This window comes from Mytilus galloprovincialis, chromosome 6 (assembly GCF_965363235.1).
Source record: "Mytilus galloprovincialis chromosome 6, xbMytGall1.hap1.1, whole genome shotgun sequence".
In the NCBI taxonomy this organism is placed as follows: domain Eukaryota; kingdom Metazoa; phylum Mollusca; class Bivalvia; order Mytilida; family Mytilidae; genus Mytilus; species Mytilus galloprovincialis.
In genome coordinates, this window is record NC_134843.1 from 76,620,727 (window position 1) to 76,645,068 (window position 24,342).

The 24,342-nt window shown below is 31.5% G+C and overlaps 1 protein-coding gene across 2 annotated transcripts in view; it reads left to right on the forward strand.

Annotated features, from left to right (window-relative positions):
• Positions 1-2,582: 2,582 nt before the first annotated feature.
• LOC143080361 (selenoprotein S-like) overlaps positions 2,583-24,342 on the forward strand; it is a 38,914-nt gene continuing 17,154 nt past the window's right edge. The window contains exons 1-5 of one of the 2 annotated variants that reach the window (XM_076256176.1): positions 2,583-2,752; positions 5,034-5,171; positions 9,030-9,136; positions 9,539-9,622; positions 20,546-22,569. In XM_076256176.1, the coding sequence (XP_076112291.1) occupies positions 2,662-2,752; positions 5,034-5,171; positions 9,030-9,136; positions 9,539-9,622; positions 20,546-20,587 (462 nt within the window). In that variant the 5' untranslated portion in view covers positions 2,583-2,661 and the 3' untranslated portion in view covers positions 20,588-22,569. Of the gene's footprint in view, positions 2,753-5,033; positions 5,172-9,029; positions 9,137-9,538; positions 9,623-20,545; positions 22,570-24,342 lie in introns of those variants that run through there. The other variant, XM_076256175.1, reaches the window with a different exon arrangement.

The window sequence follows — 24,342 nt, forward strand, 5'->3', positions numbered from 1 at the left end:
TATATTTAAAATTCACAATATATTCAAGTAACATTTTTACTAAATGATAGTAAAACATTTGTTTCTTTAAGAACTAGTGAAATAAGATACTAGTTCTTCACGGGCGGAGGTGGGCTTCGACTGGTCCATAAACAGTCATGTGTATTAGTTCAGCGAAATGGACACCACAAGCTAGAGGTTCCTTTAGACAGGAGTAAAAATGCAAGAAGGGTGTTGCGATCTCAACCTATATATACCTCTAGTCAGTATGGAATAAACGGACACACAGTTATACGCACAGTCAAAAAGTATAAGTTCGAATTGATGTTAGAATAGAGAACAGAAGAAACTTAGCAAAATGGATCAGTATTAATGAACAAAGGATTTCTAGCACTGACTGACATGTCTGCTCCTGCTCCTGGTCTCGATCAAAGTGATCGAAAACTTATGTCTTCATCATATGAACACTAACAACAACCCGTATCATGTCAACAACTGGTTTTAGAATAAATGTGTTTAGACCCTATGCGTAGTGTATCAAAATTATTTTTTTAAATGTCATCTTTAATGACCCGACAACAGTATCGTAACTATGTCCCGTTTGAATAAGTCTTGTTTAAGGGCATACGATACAGTTTTGAACCTGTATTTACAAGTTGATGAAAATTTGCATATAGGCTATTTTTTACCTGATTAAATCAAATATGGAATAAAAAATATACCTTCATGTGCTACTTTTTGAGTAAAATAAGGTTGAAATTTTGTATATTTGCTCAAAATTCAGATTTGTGTCCTTATTTTCTTTTTCGAAAGAAAGACATAACTTTTTTGTTTTAAAAGATAAACACAAAATGGTTTTTGTTAAATAATCGGTAATTTCTGTATTTTATAAGTATCATTAAAAATTATGCAATTTTTATTCCGAAATAACTCTATATTTATCAAATGTTCATGAATAGAGGAAAAAACGTCAATTTTTGCTGCATGTTTATCAAAATTAAAAAAATTGCGCTATTTACAGTTTTATAAAATTTGGGTCACGTAATCTCCTTGCAAAATGAAACAAATTGCTGTTTTAAAAAATAGGGGTCCATGCACTCGTTTTCAAATTAAATCAGTTTGAATGGTAAAAATCAGTCGAAAAATGCATCTTTTCCCGATATGTCAGAGTTTGACGTCGCGAAAATAACATTTTACGTTAGCAACGTCATTACCTTCCCTGTAACTGTATCGTATGCCCTTAAGGTTTGGTTACTGAAGCTTTCGAGGTACATGACGACATGTTTGTGCTTTGTATGAAATATCACCATAAAATTGGGATGTGAAATATCCGATCGAAAAAGATGTCTACACATTGATTTATATTTAAGAATGTTACGACATCCTTTTATCGAAGATATAAGTACAAAACAGAAACTGGACTGCAATTAGTGATGCATAGTAAGTCCCCATTGGAATTCCGATAACGATGATACTAGTATACAGAATCCCCACTCGAACAAACCTGATATACATGTAGTAAAAGTTTAAGTGCAGCTCTTATATTAGATCAGAAAAGAGTTTAAGAATATTAATATGACTTTTTGAATGCCATTTTAATCGGATATATAATTTTTTTTTCTTAATGAGGCAAAATGGTCAGCGATTCCTTACACCTTATTGCACGCTTCAAATTATCCTCTCCATTTGGTCTGAGACTACTATAACACATTATTATAGTGTCATAGTAGTCTCAGATTTGGTTCATAGTTAAGTCTTTCCGTATTTCGATGTACAACATTTTACGGTTTTATCAAAAATAAATATTCTTTTATTTGATATAATGGTTCTCAAAAAAAAAAAAAATGCTAATTTATTTGCCGTTATTTAAGAATTGAATGCTTCTTTTTGTAACTTCATTGGGGTGTAAAGGCGTTGACCGAAGTGCGTTTTCCGCGCTTCATTCTAAAAATGTGCACACGGTCAACGCTTTTAAAACCCTTTTTGAAGTAACAAAAAGAAACATTCAATACTTATAATTACATTTTTTTTTAGCTACGATCATGAAAACACGAATTTTATTATTATTTTTTAATATAACTCACATGAATTATTGTGAATGAATCGGAATGATAAATTATATTGTGTAATGCAATTGCTTTAGGAATGGATTTCACGAATAACACTTGATGTGCAATTAGCCAATCAGAATAACGTATTATAATGAAACATACATCCAATGTAATTATTTATATATATAGTCCTAATCTGTAATGAAAAAAGATTGATATGCCTACACGTACTGGGAATGAGGCGAGAGTGATTGAAGTTTATTTTGAATAATTAAGTCAACTTCTATATAAGGGAATGTGGAATGTCATTATGATAAGGTCAAAATGATGTCTGTTCTCTTTCTCCGAATTTGGAATTAGTTTGATTGAAAAGGAAATAATATTCACTTTTAATGAACAAGTTCAAACGACTCAAATTTTGTGTTTCGAATTTGACCCCCCCCCCCCCAAAAAAAACCCTTAGATTTTGGTTCATGCTGGTATGTATTTATTTTCGATTTCTTTCTGGTTATTGGCAACACTGTTGATTAAGTCCGTATTTGACTTTGAGATTTAGACACCATTGTTTTATTTCCGGTGTAAAATTATGCCCACGTAATCTTAATAAATCGATTTGACTCTTACTTTCACAATGGGTGATGCTCCTCAAGGAAATCAAGAGCAAGGACAAGAGGTTCCAGTTAACCAAAATCCACAGTTTGTGACAGAAACATTTTCGTTTGGTATGGACTTTAATATTTGTGTTTGCAGTAGATTTAGGCCCAAGACTGCAAGAGTCAGTGAATGTTTACTTTCAGTTTTACACTTCACAGTTCACTGCAAGTCAATAGTTTTTGAGGCATAACAATACAAAATCAAAAACTGTGGTAAATTTTGTAGTCTTTAAAAAAATAAACAAAAACCATCGTGTTTTTACAGGAAACAAAGAAAAACTATATGACAGTACACAGTTAAAATCACAGACACTTGTTTTCTATCCATGGCAAGATCTACTAACCCTATCTTAATATATATATATATATATAGGGATAGTAGATCTTGTCAGGGATAGAAAACAAGTGCCTGTGGTTAAAATAGACATATTTACACTTTTGTGCTAATTTGTTCGCCATTGCTCAAAATCACACAAGTTTCTGTATAATTTAAATTTTACACAACAAATTAAACAAAATTGATGTCACAAGTAGAAGGTGATTGTTGCTTGACGTTGCAGGTTATTTGGATCAGATCTAAGTCAATTTCTGATGAGACAAAATTCAGTTAAATACCAAAAGTGTAAATATGTTTATCTTAAGAACTTTATTTTAAGTCGGGTTACATGAAATACTACAAACATGAGCTCTGTAGAGCTTTTTTTTATCTGATATCCACAGTAACATGTATGTCAACATGGTCAAGAACTCCCTCAAAGAGATCCCAAGTCAATTCTGCTCCTACAAATGTATTAGAAATATTTGACACCATAAACATGATAAACATATATATATGGTTTACAATTGTACAAGCAATTAATTGAGAAACAGACATTCATTTGAAGAAAGTCAATACATTTTATAAATCTGGAAATGGTGGACAATTTTCAGTATCAGTTGTGATATTATTGACACCTTATAAACATGATAGATAAATTGTTACATTATATTTAATATTCTTTGAACAAGTTTCTTGTAAATGAAGTTTCCCTGAATTATGTGAATGACATATGTACTTTTCATGGATCATACATGTACAATGTAGTATATTTGCATAAGACTAGAAAGGAAAGGATCTGTTTTCAGTTTTCTGATACATTGTAGTAAGAGTTTACATGCATTTTTGTTTATTACATTAGCAGATTAGTGGATGGGTGGAGTACATGTACATTGTACATTGTATTTTAGAAAAAAAACAACTGAAGACACAATGTTTTTGAAAAAAAGTAACAAGTGTACAATTTTCAAGTGCTGACCCAATTAAATTACTATAATATAATAATCATTGATGGCGATCCGATGGATACATCTGTTGTAGGGTTGTCACTGACTCAGACGTACTTATAAATATAATTATTTTCTGTGACTGTATCTTACATTAATTTGTAGGATCCTTTACTAGAGATAATTTAGCTGATCTGTAACAATAACATCTTCATGCCTTATATATCATGTACTGCAGTACGCCGCTAGATTAAAAAAACTGACGTGGAAAGGTAACACACGGCCAGCGAAAGCTCTTTTTATGAGAGCCCAGGTGGTCGTGTGGTCTAGCGGGACGGCTGCAGTGCAGGCGATTTGGTGTCACGATATCACAGTAGCATGGGTTCGAATCCCGGCGAGGGAAGAACAAAAAATTTGCGAAAGCAAATTTACAGATCTAACATTGTTGGGTTGATGTTTAGACGAGTTGTATATAAATATATATATATATATATAAACTATAAGTACTGCAAATACAACTTTATAAACCATTGCTAATGTACATGTAGTTCATGTTGTTGTGAAATATTCTTTGTTAAGGGTAAAAAAAGGCATACATATTATGGCAATCAAGTACTATAGCAGAGAGGGTAAAATCTGAAAATGTACTCTGTTATTGATGAAATATGAACAATATTAATCTTTTGTTAGAAAATACAAGCAAGGTATAACACAGGTACATCACTGCAGGGGTAATTACAGCCAGGCAGATGTCCAACTAATCCCATTGGGACATATATAGGAGCAAGGCTTAAAATGTACATGATGTACTGTACATGAAAATGCACCAGTTATCAACCATTAACAATCCAGGATACATATAAAAGTGTATGTAAAAGATTTACATGCTTATATTGATGAGAATAGATATTTTCACTTTTTAAGCCCAAGTTCAGATCTACATAATTGTACATGTGAAAAAGAATTAAGTGCATGGATTGTTTGAATTGTCAATATTGTCCAGCTAATTGAGTAATAATGGTGATTGATGATTACCATAATTACCAGGAGAAGTGTACATGTTGATAGTTTGCTTTATTTATTTCAGTGATAGAATTTCTACAGCAATATGGCTGGTTTGTTTTATTTGGTTTTGTGGTTCTGATTTATATAAAGGTCAAGTTAGACCCTCATATCAGAAGAGTAAAGAAGAAAGCTGAAGATGTGATAGAACAAAAGAAATTTGGTAAGTGAAAATGCTAGTTTTTTCCCACCAAAATAATTTTACAATCTCCCAATTTTTATACGACCGCAAAAATTTTAATTTTTCGTCGTATATTGCTATCACGTTGGCGTCGTCGTCTTGCGTCTTGCGTCGTCGTCCGAATACTTTTAGTTTTCGCACTCTAACTTTAGTAAAAGTGAATAGAAATCTATGAAATTTTAACACAAGGTTTATAACCACAAAAGGAAGGTTGGGATTGATTTTGGGAGTTTTGGTCCCAAAATTTTAGGAATTAGGGGCCAAAAAGGGCCCAAATAACCATTTTCTTGGTTTTCGCACTATAACTTTAGTTAAAGTAAATAGAAATCTATGAAATTTTGACATAAGGTTTATGACCACAAAAGGAAGGTTGGGATTGATTTTGGGAATTTTAGTTCAAATAAGTTAGGAATTAGGGGCCAAAAAAGGGCCCAAATAAGCATTATTCTTGGTTTTCGCACAATAACTTTAGTATAAGTAAATAGAAATCAATGAAATTTAAACACAAGGTTTATGACCACAAAAGGAAAGTTGGGATTGATTTTGGGAGTTGAGGTCTGAACAGTTTAGGAATTAGGGGCCAAAAAGGGGCCCAAGTAAGCATTATTCTTGGTTTTCGCACTATAACTTTAGTATAAGTAAATAGAAATCTTTGAAATTTAAACACAAGGTTTATGACCATAAAAGGAAGGTTGGGTTTGATTTTGGGAGTTTTGGTCCCAACAGGTTTTTAGGAATAAGGGGCCAAAAGGGTCCAAAATTGAACTTTGTTTGCTTTCATCAAAAATTGAATAATTGGGGTTCTTTGATATGCCGGAACTAACTGTGTATGTAGATTCTTAATTTTTGGTCCCGTTTTCCAATTGGTCTACATTAAGGTCCAAAGGGTCCAAAATTAAACTTAGTTTGATTTTAAAAAAAATTGAATCCTTGGGGTTCTTCGATATGCTGAATCTAAAAATGTACTTAGATTTTTGATTATTGGCCCAGTTTTCAAGTTGGTCCAAATCGGGGTCCAAAATTAAACTTTGTTTGATTTCATCAAAAATTGAATAATTGGGGTTCTTTGATATGCCAAATCTAACTGTGTATGTAGATTCTTAATTTCTTAGTCCCGTTTTCAAATTGGTCTACATTAAATACCAAAGGGTCCAAAATTAAACTAAGTTTGATTTTAATAAAAATTGAATTCTTTGGCTTTTTTGATATGCTGAATTTAATCATGTACTTAGATTTTTGATTATGGGCCCAGTTTTCAAGTTGGTTCAAATCAGGATCCAAAATTATTATATTAAGTATTGTGCAATAGCAAGAAATTTTCAATTGCACAGTATTCAGCAATAGCAAGAAATCTTCAATTGCACAGTATTGTGCAATAGCAAAAAATGTTCAATTGCACAGTATTGTGCAATAGCAAGAAATCTTCAATTGCACAGTATTGTGCAATAGCAAATATTTTCAATTGCACAGTATTGCGCAATAGCAAGAAATATCTAATTGCACAATATTGTGCAATAGCAAGAAATTTTCAATTGATTGGAGTTATCTTTCTTTGTCCAGAATAGTAGTTGAATCAACTTAAATCATTGTTTTATACAATGCACAATGTATATTCACTTTTACTACCAACTGATAAATTAAAACACTCTTTACCATTCAGTGATAACAAGCACTTTTTGTTACATTTTAATATTTTATGATGTATTTAAATGAGTAGTTATTGTTGCAAACTCCATTAGAAATTTGAATTGAGATCAGTTTTGAAAAAAGGGAAAGGGGGATGTGAAAAAAAAATGGTGGTGGTGGGGGGGGGGGGGTTAATTTTTCTCATTTCAGATTTCATAAATAAAAAGAAAATTTCTTCAAACATTTTTATGCCCCATTTAGGGGCATTATGTTTTCTGGTCTGTGCGTTCGTCCGTCTGTTCGTTCGTCCGTTCGTCCGTCTGTCCCGCTTCAGGTTAAAGTTTTTGGTCGAGGTAGTTTTTGATGAAGTTGAAGTCCAATCAACTTGAAACTTAGTACACATGTTCCTTATGATATGATCTTTCTAATTTAAATGCCAAATTAGAGTTTTGACCCCAATTTTACGGTTCACTGATAGAAAATGATAGTGCAAATTTCAGGTTAAAGTTTTTGGCTTCAGGTTAAAGTTTTTGGTCAAGGTAGTTTTTGATGAAGTTGAAGTCCAATCAACTTGAAACTTAGTATACATGTGCCCTATGATATGATCTTTCTAATTTAAATGCCAAATTAGAGTTTTGACCCCAATTTTACGGTTCACTGAACATAGAAAATGATAGTGCAAATTTCAGGTTAAAGTTTTTGGCTTCAGGTTAAAGTTTTTGGCTTCAGGTTAAAGTTTTTGGTCAAGGTAGTTTTTGATGAAGTTGAAGTCCAATCAACTTGAAACTTAGTATACATGTGCCCTATGATATGATCTTTCTAATTTAAATGCCAAATTAGAGTTTTGACCCCAATTTTACGGTTCACTGAACATAGAAAATGATAGTGCAAATTTCAGGTTAAAGTTTTTGGTCAAGGTAGTTTTTGATGAAGTTGAAGTCCAATCAACTTGAAACTTAGTATACATGTGCCCTATGATATGATCTTTCTAATTTAAATGCCAAATTAGAGTTTTGACCCCCAATTTTACGGTTCACTGAACATAGAAAATGATAGTGCAAATTTCAGGTTAAAGTTTTTGGTCAAGGTAGTTTTTGATGAAGTTGAAGTCCAATCAACTTGAAACTTAGTATACATGTGCCCTATGATATGATCTTTCTAATTTAAATGCCAAATTAGAGTTTTGACCCCAATTTTACGGTTCACTGAACATAGAAAATGATAGTGCAAATTTCAGGTTAAAGTTTTTGGTCAAGGTAGTTTTTGATAAAGTAGAAGTCCAATCAACTTGAAACTTAGTATACATGTTTCCTTTGATAAGATCATTCTAATTTTAATGCCAAATTAGAGAATTTATTCCAATTTCACAGTCCTTTAAACATAGAAAATGATAGTGTGAGTGGGGCATCCGTGTACTGTGGACACATTCTTGTTTTGAGAGGATTAATATTCAACAGCATAGTGATTGCTCAAAGACAAAAAAAATATTTTAAATTCATAAGACCACATTCATTCTGTGTCCAAAACCTATGCTGTGTCAACTATTTAATCACAATCCAAATTTAGAGCTGAATCCAGCTTGAATGTTGTGTCCATACTTGCCCCAACCGTTCAGGGTTCAACCTATGCGGTCGTATAAAGCTGCGCCCTATGGAGCATCTGGTTCCACTTGAAATAAAAATGTTACAGTAGTTTAATTTAATCACAATTATTCTTAAAGAGTCCATGAACTTATCTTGCTTGTGTTTTATGAAATGGACGGTTTGAACATTTCAATTGTTGATATACACTAAGTTTTTATATCAACAGTTAAAGATATGATGAAAAATATTCTAAGGTTGTATGTATTTGTTTCTTGAAAGTTTTTATTCCATTAGCTGTCAGAGTACTTATGACTTATGAGATAGGTTTTCTTTCTTTGGGAGAAGTTTGTGTACAGATAGATATACAGTAGTATTGCTAGAATAAAATACAGTTTTTGTAAAGCTATAATATACATGTACTTCAATGGAATTTTTTGAACAGAGTTTTAAATAAAACATTATTGTTTGTAATATAAGGAGAACCAAAAGATGCTGGATAGAATTTGGATTGCTAAATATCTTGCTGCCCATTGGAGCGTATTTATAGAGGGATGAAAAGATTTTAGGGCAATTGCATAAATACTATTATTTCAATTGTCTGATTTAATAAGTTTATTTTATTATTTGACAGATCCAGATGTAGCACAGAGACGTATGGAACAGATGGAAAGATCCAGGCAGAGATTACAAGAACAGCATGATGCTGAAGCATCCAGATATGCTGAAAAACAAAGAATTGTATGTCATTTTAAAAAATTTTGGAACAACTTTGTTTTTTTTGTTTGGTTAAGCATACTACAGTAAAATCCACTCCTTTTGACATTCTTCATCAGTAAAAAATGTTATCTTGTAAAAGAGGGAAGAAAGATACCTGTCCTAAGGGACAGTCAAACTCATAAATTGTAATTTAGGAGGCGTATAATTCATAAGATTCTCCTCCAAGTGTTCATTCCTTAATTTTAGATGTTAATGAATGCTTTTTGAAGAATACAAACTAGTTGACCTAGAAGCTATCTTTACTTTGACATGAAGTGAGAGGTCACTGCATATAAGTAGCACCTCTATTTTTTGTATTTGCATGACTGTCTTGAGTGTTAATTATTGTGCATGTTTTAAAATAATTATTTGATTGTGTTTCAGAAAGAAGAAGAAAAAAGAAAACTAAAAATAGAAGATTGGGAAAATCATCAACAAGGAAAGGGTTACAGATCTAAAGTTAAACCAGTAAGTTCATATTTTATACGATAGCAAAAATATATTGGTATCACTTTGTCATTAGCGTCATCCAAAGACATTTGGTTTCCAGACAATAACTTTAGTATAAGTAAATAGAAATCTGTGAAATTTAAAAAAACACATGGTATATAAGCACAAAAGGAAGGTTTGGATTGATTTTTGGGGGTTATGGTCCTAACAGTTTAGGAATTAGGGGCCCAAATAGGCATTTTTCTAGTTTCTAGACAATAAGTTGCGGAACGGTGTATGGATATCTCTGAAATTATACCACAAGTTTCCAAACCATAAAGGGATGGTTAGGATTGGCCTTTGGGGGTTATGGTTCAAACGTTTAGAAATTAGGGGCAAAAAGGGGGGAAAACAAGGGTTTCCTGTTTAATGGACAATTACTCAAGACAATTTAAAAGCAGTTTGAGGGAGATAATCCAAACACAACATTTTGGATTACCTCCCTTACACTGCTTTTAAATTATGTATATAGAAATGTTGGATTGTCTCGAAATGATTAGCTGTCAATTTATTGTTTGAGGTTAATATTAAATGCTGATTCAGGCCAGAATTTTTTAATTTGTTGGTTTACGGATCTGCCGACCCGATTTTGCTGATTTCCAGAATAAAAATAAAATTCAGTTTTCATGCTTTTTTATTCCCGCCGACGCTAACAAATGCATTATCCCTGAAAAATAATTAAAATTTTTTTTATAAAATTAAATGCATTTATCACTATAAAAATTGATAACACTTTCTGTAGTGAAAAAATAAACTTCCAGTTTACGTTTCTAAAAATAGACAAATAAATTATAACTGACCTTGAAATGGCGTTTGCGCAAATAATTTTGCGAAACGAAACCTGTGTTTAAAACCAATTACACAATAAGTTTGTTTCCCGTATTTGTCGTCAGTCCGTAAGATGCATCATCTGATAGAAATAGACTTGTCCAAATGTGGACAGGTGGAAGACCTCAAGTTAAAGTACTGAATATTAAATAATCATTTGGAATTTTCTTGTTTCATAGATAATAAAAATTATCGTCCATTTGGATAAAAAAAACGGGAATACATGACAACAGATTAACCCGATATTCTCGTTTTTCCAGTGGACGAGTCTATTAAGTTTGTTTGTTGACACGTGTGTTGAAACTTATTTTCGAACGACGTTTTTACATGTTTTTTTCTTTATCAGTTTTCGTGCTTGAAGATCATAATTCACCAAGTTTTCTGGAATTGATTAAGAGCTATGCGAATCTGTTTTTCATGTTTGTGAAATGACGATTTTATTTCGTCTTTGTCCGTGCATCATGTGCATCCCCACCCCCCTTTCTTTGTTTACAGGAAATTATTAGAACGGCATGCGATGTTTATGACAGCTGATTTCATCGAACTAAAATCTAAGAAATGATGACAAAATTGCATAACAAACATATTGTTAGAAAGGTATATATTTATTTTGCATATTTTTCTGTCTTGAAAGACATTTTTTTTCTTTTTTTTTTTCCCGACCGACCGACCCGACTTTTTCATGGGTAAAATCCGTAAACCAACAAATTAAAAAACCCTGGCCTAAGGAATATTAATTTTAAGCCATGATTATGTTTGCCTTTTTCTATTTTAAGATTTTATGATGTATTTAAATTGGTAATTATGATTGCTAACTCCATTGGAAATTTGAAATGAGATTATGTGCATATCTTGAGGGAAATAATTTTTTTTTCTTTTTTTCTTGAGGGGGGGGAAGGGGGAGGGGTTAATAAGCAACTGCATAGTGTTTTGCAAAAATGCCAAACAATCAGATCTGTATCAATCACAAGTAGTGTTTTCATTTTTGCCCCAACTATTCTAGGTTGGACCTCTGATGGCATATTCAGCTGCCCTCAGCGAAGTAACTTATTTAAACATGTATCTTGCATTATAATTTGTCTTACCTCTTATACATTTATAGGAATAGAATTGTTTAAAAGCAGCCACATGGAGATTGTGTATATTTCATTCAGGGTTTGAAGACATGCTTTATTTCAATACACTATTAAAGGGGCACTAGCTACGAGATATATGAAATACCATAAAAATTATTTTTTTGGCTCAATCAGTAACGAAATGAAAAAAATGAAATAATAATTCATTTTTAGTAACCATTAAGGTTCAATTTTGTCAAAATAAGCAAAAAAACATTGATTATGAATTATTCACTTCAAATTGTTTGTGTAAAGTTATTTAAAGGAAGAGAATGTCAACATTGAAAGTGAAACAAAGGTAAATCATTTGATTGACTGATTCAATCCACAAATAAACATTCTAATACAGGTAAAAATGATGATAAACATTTATTTTATATCTTTTAATAAGAAATTAAATAGACCTAGAATAATTCAACAGCATGTGTTTGCTTAATCTACTTATATCTATATTTATGTTTTCATCGCTTATATGGTCATCGGATGACTATAGAGGTCAACTCGATAAATAATAAAATGGTGCTAGACTCAAATGCACACAAAACGAAGCTACGTATTTTCATGCCTGTGCCTTGTTTATTGTTTTATTTAGACTTTTAATAGTTTGGATAAATGTTTTACATTGTTATAAATCAAATATGAGAATTTGATTAGAATCGGTGAACATTAATTTGATAGCTAGTGCCCCTTTAAAAGTTGTGTTTTGTCCCTTTGTAAAAACAACAAAACTTTGAAAGGTTTCAACAAATAAATAAATTGATAATGAACGATTGAAACAAATTCATAAAACACATTAAATGTTAAAAAGTTGTTATCATGGTTATTATTGGCATTTGTTTTTGTATAGTCAAATTGAAGTACATGTACGTTCTTAATATTGAAGACTTTGAATGGCCACTAGTCTAAATACCTCATGCTAAGATAGTTGGTCAGATAAATTAGTTACACAGTCTGCTTGTGATGTAAGTGACCTAATATGATATAGCACACTATGTTACTAATAATATTTATCTGTTTTGACTTACATGCAGGTTTGTTTCAGGTCTTATTTATTTATTAAAATTATTTGACATGAAGTGTGTATGTTTTTTTCACCTTGGAAATACAATAAAAACATATGGTGACCAATTCCTGTGTTTACAACCTCCTGTATCTATGTAATTCATTTGGGCTTGCATGTATTTAGTGCTATCATTATCTGATTAAACATAAACAAGATGCGCAAAAAAAATAAAGCACTACAAAGTACCAGTGTTCTGGCTTAAACAAGATAACAGACTTTAATGTTTATGTTATGCGAGCAGGACAAGATGAATAGATGTATGTCTAATGTTGAAGATCATGTGTCAGTTTTTGTTTTAATGTGTTTTTTCAATACCAAACTCAACCTTTAATAAATCAAGGACAGCAGATAATTTTCAAAAACTTATCTTAGAACTAGAACTAGTAGAGTCCGGTGCACATCTACAGTCTATTAAAGTGTGTTTAGATTTTGGTTAATTAAATGAATTTATATAATTTTTAGCTCACCTGACCTGAAAGGTCAAGTGAGCTTTTCTTATCACTTGGCGTCCGTCGTCGGTCGTCCGTCGTCTGTGTCCGTCGTCCGTAAACTTTTAAAAAAATCTTCTCCTCTGAAACAACTGGACCAAATGTAACCAAACTTAGCCACAATCATCCTTGGGATATCTAGTTTAAAAAATGTGTCCAATGACTTGGCCATCCAACCAAGATGGCCGCCATGGCTAAAAATAGAACACAGAGGTAAAATGTATATCTGGCTTATATCTTTGAAACCAAAGCATTTAGAGCAAATCTGACATGGGGTAATATTGTTGATCAAGTCAAGATCTATCTGCCCTGAAATTTTCAGATGAATCAGACAACCTGTTGTTGGGTTGCTGCCCCTGAATTGGTAAATTTAAGAAAATTTTGCAGTTTTTGGTTATTATCTTGAATACTATTATAGATAGAGAAAAAAGTAAAATCACAAAAATACTGAATTCAGAGGAAAATCAATTCGGAAAGTCCTTAATCACATGACAAAATCAAATAACAAAGCGCATCAAAAACGAATGGACAAGAACTGTCATATTCCTGACTTGGTACAGTCATTTTCAAATGTAGAAAATGGTAGATATAAACTGTAAACAGCAATAATGTTCAGCAAAGTAAGATCTACAAAAAAGTCACAATGACCAAAATTGTCAGAGGACCCTTTAAGGAGTTATTGCCCTTTAAAGTCAATATTGAAAAACTTTTCGTCATTTTTTGTAACTTGTACAAAAATTTTCTTCTCTGAAACTACTGGGCCAAATTTAACCAAACTTGGCCACAATCATCATTGTGGTATAAAGTTTAAAAAATGTGTCCGATGACGCTGCCTACCAAACAAAATGGCCAACATGGTTAAAATTAGAACCTAGTTGTAAAATGCAGTATTTGCTTTATATCTTTGAAACTAAGACATTTAGGGCAAATCTTTCAAGATTTAAACGTCCATCAGAATAAGATCTATCTCCTAACAAATTTTAAGATGAATCGGACAACCTGTTGTTGGGTTTGCTGCCCTAAAATTGGTAATTTTAAGGAAATTTTGCAGTTTTTGGTTATTGTCTTGAATACTACTATAGACAGAGATAAACTGTAAACAGCAATAATGTTCAGCAAAGTAAGATCTACAAAAAAGTGAAACATGACCAAAATTGTCAGAGGACCCCTTAAGGAGTTATTGCCCTTTATAGCCAATATTGAACATCTCTTTGTCATTTTTGTAACTTGTACAAAAATCTTCTTTTCTAAAACTATGGGCCAAATTTAACCAACCTTGGCCACAATCATTACTAGGGTATCTATTTAAAAAAAGTGTCTAATGACCCTACTTACCAAGCAAGATGGCCGACATCAGTAAATACAGTAACAGGTGAGCGACACAGGCTCTTGAGAGCCTCTAGTTTTTATTAAATAAAACATCAGCAAAAGGTTGAATAATTTAACAGATCTACATCAATAACAAAATGATCAAAGATATCAGGCTTATAATTTGGCTACATGAGACATATCAATGGGTCAAAGGATATGCTACTACTGAAAAACAGAAGAACTTGACAATTGGAAAGTTGAAATCATGTTTGTCATAGATTCTAGTACGATGTCACTTTATGTCACTTAAAAAAAAAAGACATATAGATATGAAGTAGACATTCTTGCTTTGGTAGTTCACAAATGCATCTTTAATATCAAGTTCACTGGGGTACATGTATATTGAGTTACTGAGTCAATGAAAAAATGTTAAGAGATAAAAATGAGCATACAGAGTCTGGAAGAATTTAAAGAGACCAGAAAACATAACACCAAAACAATTGTGTTCTTTTTCATTTACTGTGCATGTACTTTGTAAAAAATTGAAAACAACACGTTTAATAATTTCTTGCTTTCGAAGCGCTTTTCTGGATTTACCTTCATCAGGAACGCTCAAAGCCAAACATTTGAAATCCGAGGATGTATAAGTACCGAAAATCGTTTAAGAGCTATATGTCAAAAATACCTAAAATAAACAGCCAGATTCATCTAAAGCCAACTTTGCCTGAGGGAGTTGAAACCTTAGTTTCATAATAATTTCAAAATTAATAAACGGACAATTTTAGTAAAGTTTGTTGTAAACATGGTAAAAGGTTGCACTTTGTAAATACAGCTGTTTCTCAAAACACGCCTCTTTTGGGGAGATCTTGAATATTCATAGAAAATTAATTTTGTTTACATACGGGTTCTCAGTTATGCTCTCTGTGTTCCATCTCACAGAGACATAACTTGGGAATGTTACCAGTAAATATACATGTGTATATTGTTTACATTGAAATCTGTGGTAACTTTTCATTGGAGGTAGGGATAGTTAAGAAAATTAGTGTTAGTTTTAACTCTGAGAAGTTCAGGGCATTTAAACTTTGAAAATTTGCTGCACAGCCCTATATTTTGACCTTTGAAAAAAACTGTGGGGCATATGAACTTTCAATTCTAGGATACGATTTTTTTCAAAACTTCATAGTAAAAGTGGTAGAGTTTTAGCCGTGAAAGGAGTTCCTATGGGAAATTGCATTGTCAATATTTACAGAACTGCAACCTAAAAGAGTTTTAAAAAAAGAAATTTAGAAAATGAATTTTATAATACAAATTATTCTGTTAAACGATGGCAGTTCAGAATCATTGGCTACAATGGGATAGAACCAATAACCTTCCTATAGTCTACAACCAGGCTTTTCAACCTATCAGCTATAATATTGTAAAAACTCACCAAAGATACCATAGCCTATAATTTGGTATGTTATACATTTGTTTGGGTTTCATCAGCCTTGACAGTAAGAATGCCAAATGAAATGCATACGAAGTTTTGCACTATAATTAGAGAAACAGATTTCTGTATGCACCACACATACATATAAAAAGTTACTCCTCAATACCTGGCAGCCAAACATTTTGAAATCTAAATGATATTAAATGTTGTTAAACTAAGAGATTTTTTTATAGCATATAAATAAAGAACAAAGCCTATTGATAAAGTTTCTCTAAAAAAAAGTAAAATAACAAAAATACAGAACTCAGATGGAAATTTAAAACAAAAAGTACTGTATCAAGTGACAAAATCAAAAGTTTAAACACATCTAACGAGTGGAAAACAACTGTCATATTACTGACTTGGAACAGGCATATCCTTATGTAACCAATGGTGGATAAAACCTGGTGTTATAGCTAGCTAAACCTATCACTTGTATGATAGTCACATAGAATTCCATTATTGTCGAGCCTTCGACTTTAGTCGAAAAAGCGAGACTAAGCGATCCTACATTCCGTCGTCGTCGGCGTCGTCGTCGGCGGCGTCCACAAATATTCACTCTGTGGTTAAAGTTTTTGAAATTTTAATAACTTTCTTAAACTATACTGAATTTCTACCAAACTTGGACAGAAGCTTGTTTATGATCATAAGAAAGTATCCAGAAGTAAATTTTGTAAAAATAAAATTCCATTTTTTCCGTATTTTACTTATAAATGGACTTAGTTTTTCTGCGAGGAAACATTACATTCACTCTGTGGTTAAAGTTTTTAAAATTTTAATAACTTTCATAAACTATCCTTGATTTGTACCAAACTTGGACAGAAGCTTGTTTATGATCATAAGATAATATCAAGAAGAAAATTTTGTAAAAATAAATTTCCACTTTTCCGTATTTTACTTATAAATGGACTTATTTTTTTGGCCAGAAACAAAACATTCACTCTGTGGTTTAAGTTTTTAAAATTTTTATAATGTTCTTAAACTATCCTGGATTTCTACCAAACTTAGACATAAGCTTGTTTCTGATCATAAAATATTATTCAGAAGTAAATTTTGTGAAAAAAAAATTCACTTTTTCCGTATTTTACTTATAAATGGACTTAGTTTTTCTTCCAGTTAACATTGCATACAGTCTGCAGTTAAAGTTTATAAAACATTTATTAGATTCATAAACTATCCTGGATTTTTTACCAAACTTGGAAGCTTCTTTCAATCAAACGACAGTATCGAGAGGGAAATTTTTATTGATGTTTTTCCTCATTTTTGTTGATTCTGCAATTAACAGCAAAAGTAGGCGAGACATTGGGTTCCGTGGAAACCTTACGAATTTTATTGACAAGATTGGTGACCAAAACAAACATACATAAGTTGAAACTTGATAATACAATAATATATTTTTTGATACATAAGATTAAATATTCAGAGCCTTTGATGTCACTTTTAACATTTTAAAACACATGATTAACTTTATTTAATCGTGTTATTTGTTATTCAATGTGTCCCTTGAGCATTTGATAAGTCAATACATTTTTTGTTTATCATGTTAGTTTGGAGGAATACATTTTTTCTGAGACTTTTGAGGAGAAATGACTCTTTAATTGAATATATGACCCTGTCCAACACACGATGTTTTTTTATGCATTTAAGTAATACAAGTATTTAGATAGTTAACCCACTATTTCGGCCAATTAAAACAGGAAGAGCTTCCTGAAAATTGTAGATACATCTACGACTGCAAAATACATAAACTTTAGCTTTAAATATGAGTTCTGTATCTGTTATCTCCTTCATTGTTTATTGTTATGTAAAGAAACTTACTGTATTGTTTGATTGAAATAGTGCTTGTTGCTATTGTGTTGTGTTGTAATGTACCAGTCCGTGATATAAACGTAAAATCAACAAGGAAGGTGTACAATTTCTCATTTTATTGGTTCATCTTAATTTGGTTATCCATGTTCTGTCACAATTTTTCTAGATGGAAAAGAGATTTTTTTTTAATATTTATTATTCCTGGTTAGTCAATGACCATTCATGGACTCTTTTTTTTTTTTAATACTATCAATTGGAAAAAGATAGTATAAGAAACATGTAATGTATTATTATTATTATTCTTTAGGGGTTTAATACAATGTATGTTATTTTAATAAAGAATAGTGTGCATTGTTGATATTTGCTAACAGTAAATTATTTTTATCTTTTTATTGTATCAGGAAACTATGAATTATTTACAGTAGACATTTTATAAATTTTATTAAAAGTAATGTAGTATTTATAATGTCAAATTCTGTTTGAATGGTAAACATTCCATCTAATGACGGTCTTTAGAAATAAACGTGGATCACAGAATATCTTAAAAATGTCTAGCGGTAACATAATTTCGGTGAACCATCCTGAGTTTCAATTGCTTGTACTGAATGTTAGAATAGCCGCCATCTTATCCGTATCTAAGAAGGTTTGAATTTGCACCTCCTCTACCATTTGCTCCTGCTTGACCCTGTCGTGGAACGGACACGTATCCTTGGGCTGGCATCCAAATCCAAAATCCATCTCTTTTAGCTGGCGTTTTGTGTAAAAATGGAGCAAACTTTTGCTGGTACATATTCGGTGGAGCCAGTAAAGACAGTCCATTTCTTCGTTGTCTTGAAGGATTTGTGTTTACATAGACAAAATGTCCTTCTGATTGAGAAGGGGTATCATCTGCTACGTCTGTTTCCAGATCAACAGGTTCGGTAATTACAAGTGTAATAGACAACATCGTTACAAATAACAGGAAACATTGCTGTAAAACTATATCAACTTTCTGAAATAAGAAGAAAAGTTTAGATTATTAAAGAGGATATATTTATAAGTTAAATTTCGAGTTAAATATTTCGCCATTGAAAAAGTATTCATGATTGATTTACTCAACACTGGAGTAAAAAAAACGAGAATCGCAGTAATCTCGAAATCGCGGGACGTTTAGAGAGGTTAATCAAAAATGCTATCGTACCATAGTGTTATCCTTAAAAATACGGATTTAAACACAACTTTAGCTTTTAATTGATTTTGTTTTCCTGCTTAGAATATGTTTTTTGTTTGTTCAAATATGTAGTCGCAAACGTACAAAAACATCAAATATACCAGGCTTGTAATTTGATTCGTCAATTTTGCGTTCCGTCAACACCAGCCTCAGCAGTGACACTTGAATAATGAAATACAAAGTTGATGTTTTCATAATACAACATATAACGGAGGTCTATTTCTAAATTCGTTACGCATAAGTAGATATTTGTCTGATATATTCTACTCGTCTTAAGTTTTAAGATTCAGTCTTCAGGTTATGATTTCTTTTATAGGTCTATGCATCGGTATTTGTATTTGAAAAGTCAATATTTTATGTGTGGAAATGCTGTATGGAGTCAATGTCTGAAGTTTCCTATTTAAAGCTCATAAAATACTTTTTTTTCTCGTCACACAATATTAAAGTCGCACCAGAAGTAAATGTCAAAGTAAGGAACATGACAAAACAAGTAATAAAGTCGGATTGCCATAAATGGACAAGTATGATCTACGATATATTGGTACTAATGCGTTGAGAAATTGATATAGAAATGATAAACCTATTCAAAATAGCCACTGACAAAATTGTGAAGTGCTTGAAATCTTATATCAATCTATAAACAATAGTTGATATGATTAAATTCTGTAATTAGGCAGTGAAATAGAAAAAAGGGAATGGATTTCAATAATCAAATTAAATAAGTTCTCATTTTGATTGTAATTAATTTAAAACTTCTTTTTCTTTTGTAAATTTTCTTATTTCATTAGAAACATATTAGTGTCTGTAGCCATAGATAAGAAGGTCTTACGTTCTCGTAAGTAGGAAAGTTGATCTTTAAATCAATTTACTGCTTTTAGTGATATTGAAACATGTCACCAAATTTTTCTTCTAATCTTTTTTTTTTTTTATTTCTCATTCGACCGTAATACGGATTCTATAATACAACGTATATTTTAAAATTTGACGAAAAGACATATATACTATTTTTTCTACTTTTCTCAATTATTTTATTGATAGCCGTCTTAATACCAGTAGTTAATTTAAAAACAAACATGGCATGTCATAGAGATGATTGTATCCCTAAATATTGGCTTGGGTTTTATCGATATATTTCATTCAACACTTCACTAAGTTACAATATTTTAGGAACTCTGTTTTAATTTATACTGAATGACAAACTGGAATGTATATGATTAATATTGATAGACGCATTGACTTTCACAGAAATCCCGTTTGAATTCGTGTTGGTGTTTTTTTTTTAGAATTGATTTATTATATTAAACATACGTAAATTAGAACTTTATTATCGGTATAGTTAAGACATTCCATTTAAGATGTAGTATAATTGCCGTTGAGACAACGATATGTATATTTATTGGACATTAAATTATATATAATTATCAAATCCGTCCCTTTGTAACTCGATATTTTATTTTTTGAGACACTAATCATGATATATACAAGTACAAACAGCTCAAAATTCAAACAGAAAGCATTTCATTACTATATTGACCTTGTACTGAATTGTGTATCTCTTTTTTTAAAAAAAATATTTTAGTATGATTTTTTTTCTTCTAATATAATAACAGGAAAGAAAAAGAAAAAAATATTTTAAGTGTGACATGATATAAGTGGCAGACACACGGAGAGACACATAGACTTTAATGGCATGCATCTCAAATTTGTGGACATGTGTAACCTGTTATTTTTTTTTAATGCTGAATAAACGGTGAACATTTTTTAATATTTAATAAACGATGAACAATCTTCAGAGAAGTATTATTATTAACTTATTTTTAACAGTACCCTGGACATCTAATCATTGTTTCATACATTGTAGATAAAGTTACACGTTAATCGAACACTTTATTTATCTTTACACAATTATAACCAGAAAAAGATGACACCCAACTATTTCGAAACATTTTGGGTTTCTTATCAACTGATTAACGAGTCGACTAAAACCATTTTAATGCCTACAGGAGCAATAAAGATGTGAATACAAACAACATCGGTGTAATCTTGTGTATATCGTCCAACAAAACAATATAGCTCTATGGAGGAATATTAGCATCAAAGATAAAACAATTTGTCATGTATATAGTCTAAAAAGGATAGATCAGATAGAGCTAATATTGTAATTTCTCAATAAGTTTATCGGATTTGAAACGTATTCATATACTGCAATAAACTTTATCAGGCGTTTAGCCTACGCTTTGTACATTAGTGACTGACCTTTCAGATTAGCCTTAATACTTTGCCAATTTGTAAGAGACACAAGAGTAATTTGGTGATTAAAGTTTAGCAACTCAGATAAAGTATTATCATGGGATTTGTTTTAAAAGTTTTCCGGAAATATGTTAATATCCTTTTTTTTCTTTGGAGTTTAACTGCATGCATATCGGAAAGGTTGCCGTGAACTTTTTTTAAACCGAATAGCTCTGAACTTATAGTTTAGATGCTTTCACGTATTTGTTTGAATTATCATTGGGTATGATTTTTAATTAAGAAAACAGTAAGAGGTCATAGTTGGCTACACAGTATTATTTAAATGAGAAAATGCACTATTTATTTAAGTTATACGGCATCAGAACACTATTAAACCATATCACGCGGGCTACAGAATGAAAACGGGTTCGACATTAGGGTCTTATACTTTTTTGTTATGCTCCAAATTTTCGGGATGAAAGATCAATTTTGAAAATTTTGACAGACCAGTTAATGACTTCCATACCGATAAAAATAATCATAAAGTATTCAATCCTAACCACATCAAAAAATTTGAACAGTTTCAGAAAGCTTACTCCAAATAAACACTCCCCTACTATAGGGATCATGCTTTTGCAGTCGAGTATAAGTTCCGTATTTAGTTTTGTACAGCAACTAACTCTGGTAAAAAGTAAAATATTAAAAAAAAAAGAAAAGAAAAAAAGAAAACAAAAAAGCGGAAAGTCCCTACGCAAATGGCAAAATCAAAAGCTCATGCACATAAAACGATTAAACAACGTTATGTTGCCTTGTTAAACTTGAACTAAGGTATTTTTTCAAAGTTAATTTAAAAAAAACAACAACATTCATAGTCAATAATTTGGACATGATTAAACACAAAAACTGTTTATGTCGTGCAATACATGTCCGGTTATTTCAGAACATGAACTATGGGAACTTATAATCAATCTTAAATTTCATTTAATTGGAATCATGAAGAAAAATGCAAACGTGATATTATAAAACTTTAGATTCATAGATTGATTGTTATTTTCTTAACCCCATTTAAACACAAAAACAACTTAACCGTGGCTATAAATCTTTATACGAGACCATGAGGATTTTAATTATTTTAATTAATTTCATTATGTTTAGTTTCCAATTTTCAGAGAAACAATACAGTTCAAGTAAATGTTATTGATTTATGAAACTATTATATACTGACCGACTTTAGAAACGCAACACTAGATTATTCTTTTTAATTCCCATTTTCAAATATGCTTTTTTTTTGGAAACAAACTTATGAACAGAAAGTTCTTTCATTACTTCAATTATTAAAAAACTGCCAGTTCGAAAGTTTAATTGATAACGTCATTTTCAATGTTCAAATATTGTTGTATACACTGAAACCCTAGTTTTCCCCTTACCAATGAACGTGTCACCTTCGAAATCAATGACTGCCTGCAACAAACGCCAAAATGATTGTCAGAAAGGTCAATCAATTCTGTTTGGCACGTTTCGAGTTCTGTTTTGCACCTTCTGATTTTGCCGTTGTTCCACCTATTATAATGGGTTTTGGCAATTATGCGGTTGAAACTTTAAGGCTTTTGATGTTTTTCTGCAGTCGATTCTTTGGCATTTGAGTTAATGAGAAACATTTATTGCATAACTCTGTCCAACATTTCATTCAGCAATTTGAATAGCAGTTGACGTTGCGGCCGTAGACCTGTCTCGCAAATGACGTTACGTAATCAAATTCTATTGACGTTGCATTGTCACTACATGTTGATCTGGTCATTGATGGTCTTCAACAAATTCCGTCTACTGGTATCATTGTTGGGAGGATAGTAAGACGAGTTCTGACGTCAAATTGTCTGGTTGCAGCACGTTCACGTTTTCCTGTTTGCAGTATTCTAATGGGTTTATTCAGTTGTTTACTCCTCAATCTTTGCAATATGGAGATGCAACATTTGTTAGCTGATTTAAGTGTGTCCAAGGATTGAAAGAACAGTATCACAAAGGAAAAAAATGAAAAAAATCTGGTTTTATCCTTGCAATCATACTACATCTTCTTATTTTTAAACTAATAAGAATGCATTATAGGAAGAAAAGAAGATTTTAAGGCTAATTCTTAATATTAGTTGATGTGAAATACCACCTTTTATTATCTTAAAACTCAATAAACTCCCACATATACACATTGAGCTATGAAAGTAATAAGATATTGCTTACATATTAATCTGAAACATTACTGCATGTCTCAGTCGAACCATATTATAAATATATATAAAAATAAGAAGATATAGTATGATTGCCAATGAGATATCTCTTCACAAAATTTCACTGCACGTGAAATATAAAAAGGCAAACCATGTTGCACGAAAATAACCCTTTACCATCCTCCATAAATGTTCATTTCATGAGTAGGAGTTAACGAAACATATTCACTATATGAAGAAACATTTCTTCAAAGAAAACATCTCGTTTTACTTTAATTGTGGTATAGGGATTACCAATAGAAATACTAAAATCATGATAAAAATATGGAACAACAGTAGATTACCAATATTCAAAATCCATTTTGAATAAACAAACCAAGCGAGAATTACGAAGATAATCGCATGATCTCCAAATTAGAAATGAGACGGCTTGTCAACATTGTAACCCATTCATGATACATCATCATGAACGTAACACCAACCATCCGACTTAAATCTCAATTTTTGCGATCGGTCAGTTTACAGATCAGATAACTATTTAATTTTCGGAAGATGATACCCGGCTTAATCATGTTTATTATGAGCAGAGACGAAAATACATATAATTACAACACCGTTGTTGAAAACGGTCACTTTATTTCCATAAACTGATTCAGATGCAATTAATTTAGTAAGTGTCATTCTCCTTTTCCTGCTCTACTGGTAGATTGCTACGTCTCGAAGGTGCAAAATTAAATTCTTTACCATGAAATGCATTTTTCATATCCTCATTGATTGGTAATGGGATTAATAAGGTTCAAAACTCTATGTTGTGTCTTCTGTACTATTATTTGTCCTTTTATTTTTAGCAAAGGCGGTGTCAGTTTATTTTCAATATATGATGTTGACTGTCCCCTGGTATCTTTCGTCCCTCTTTCATAAGGCAGAGTTGACATAGATTTAATTTGGCTAAATATGTT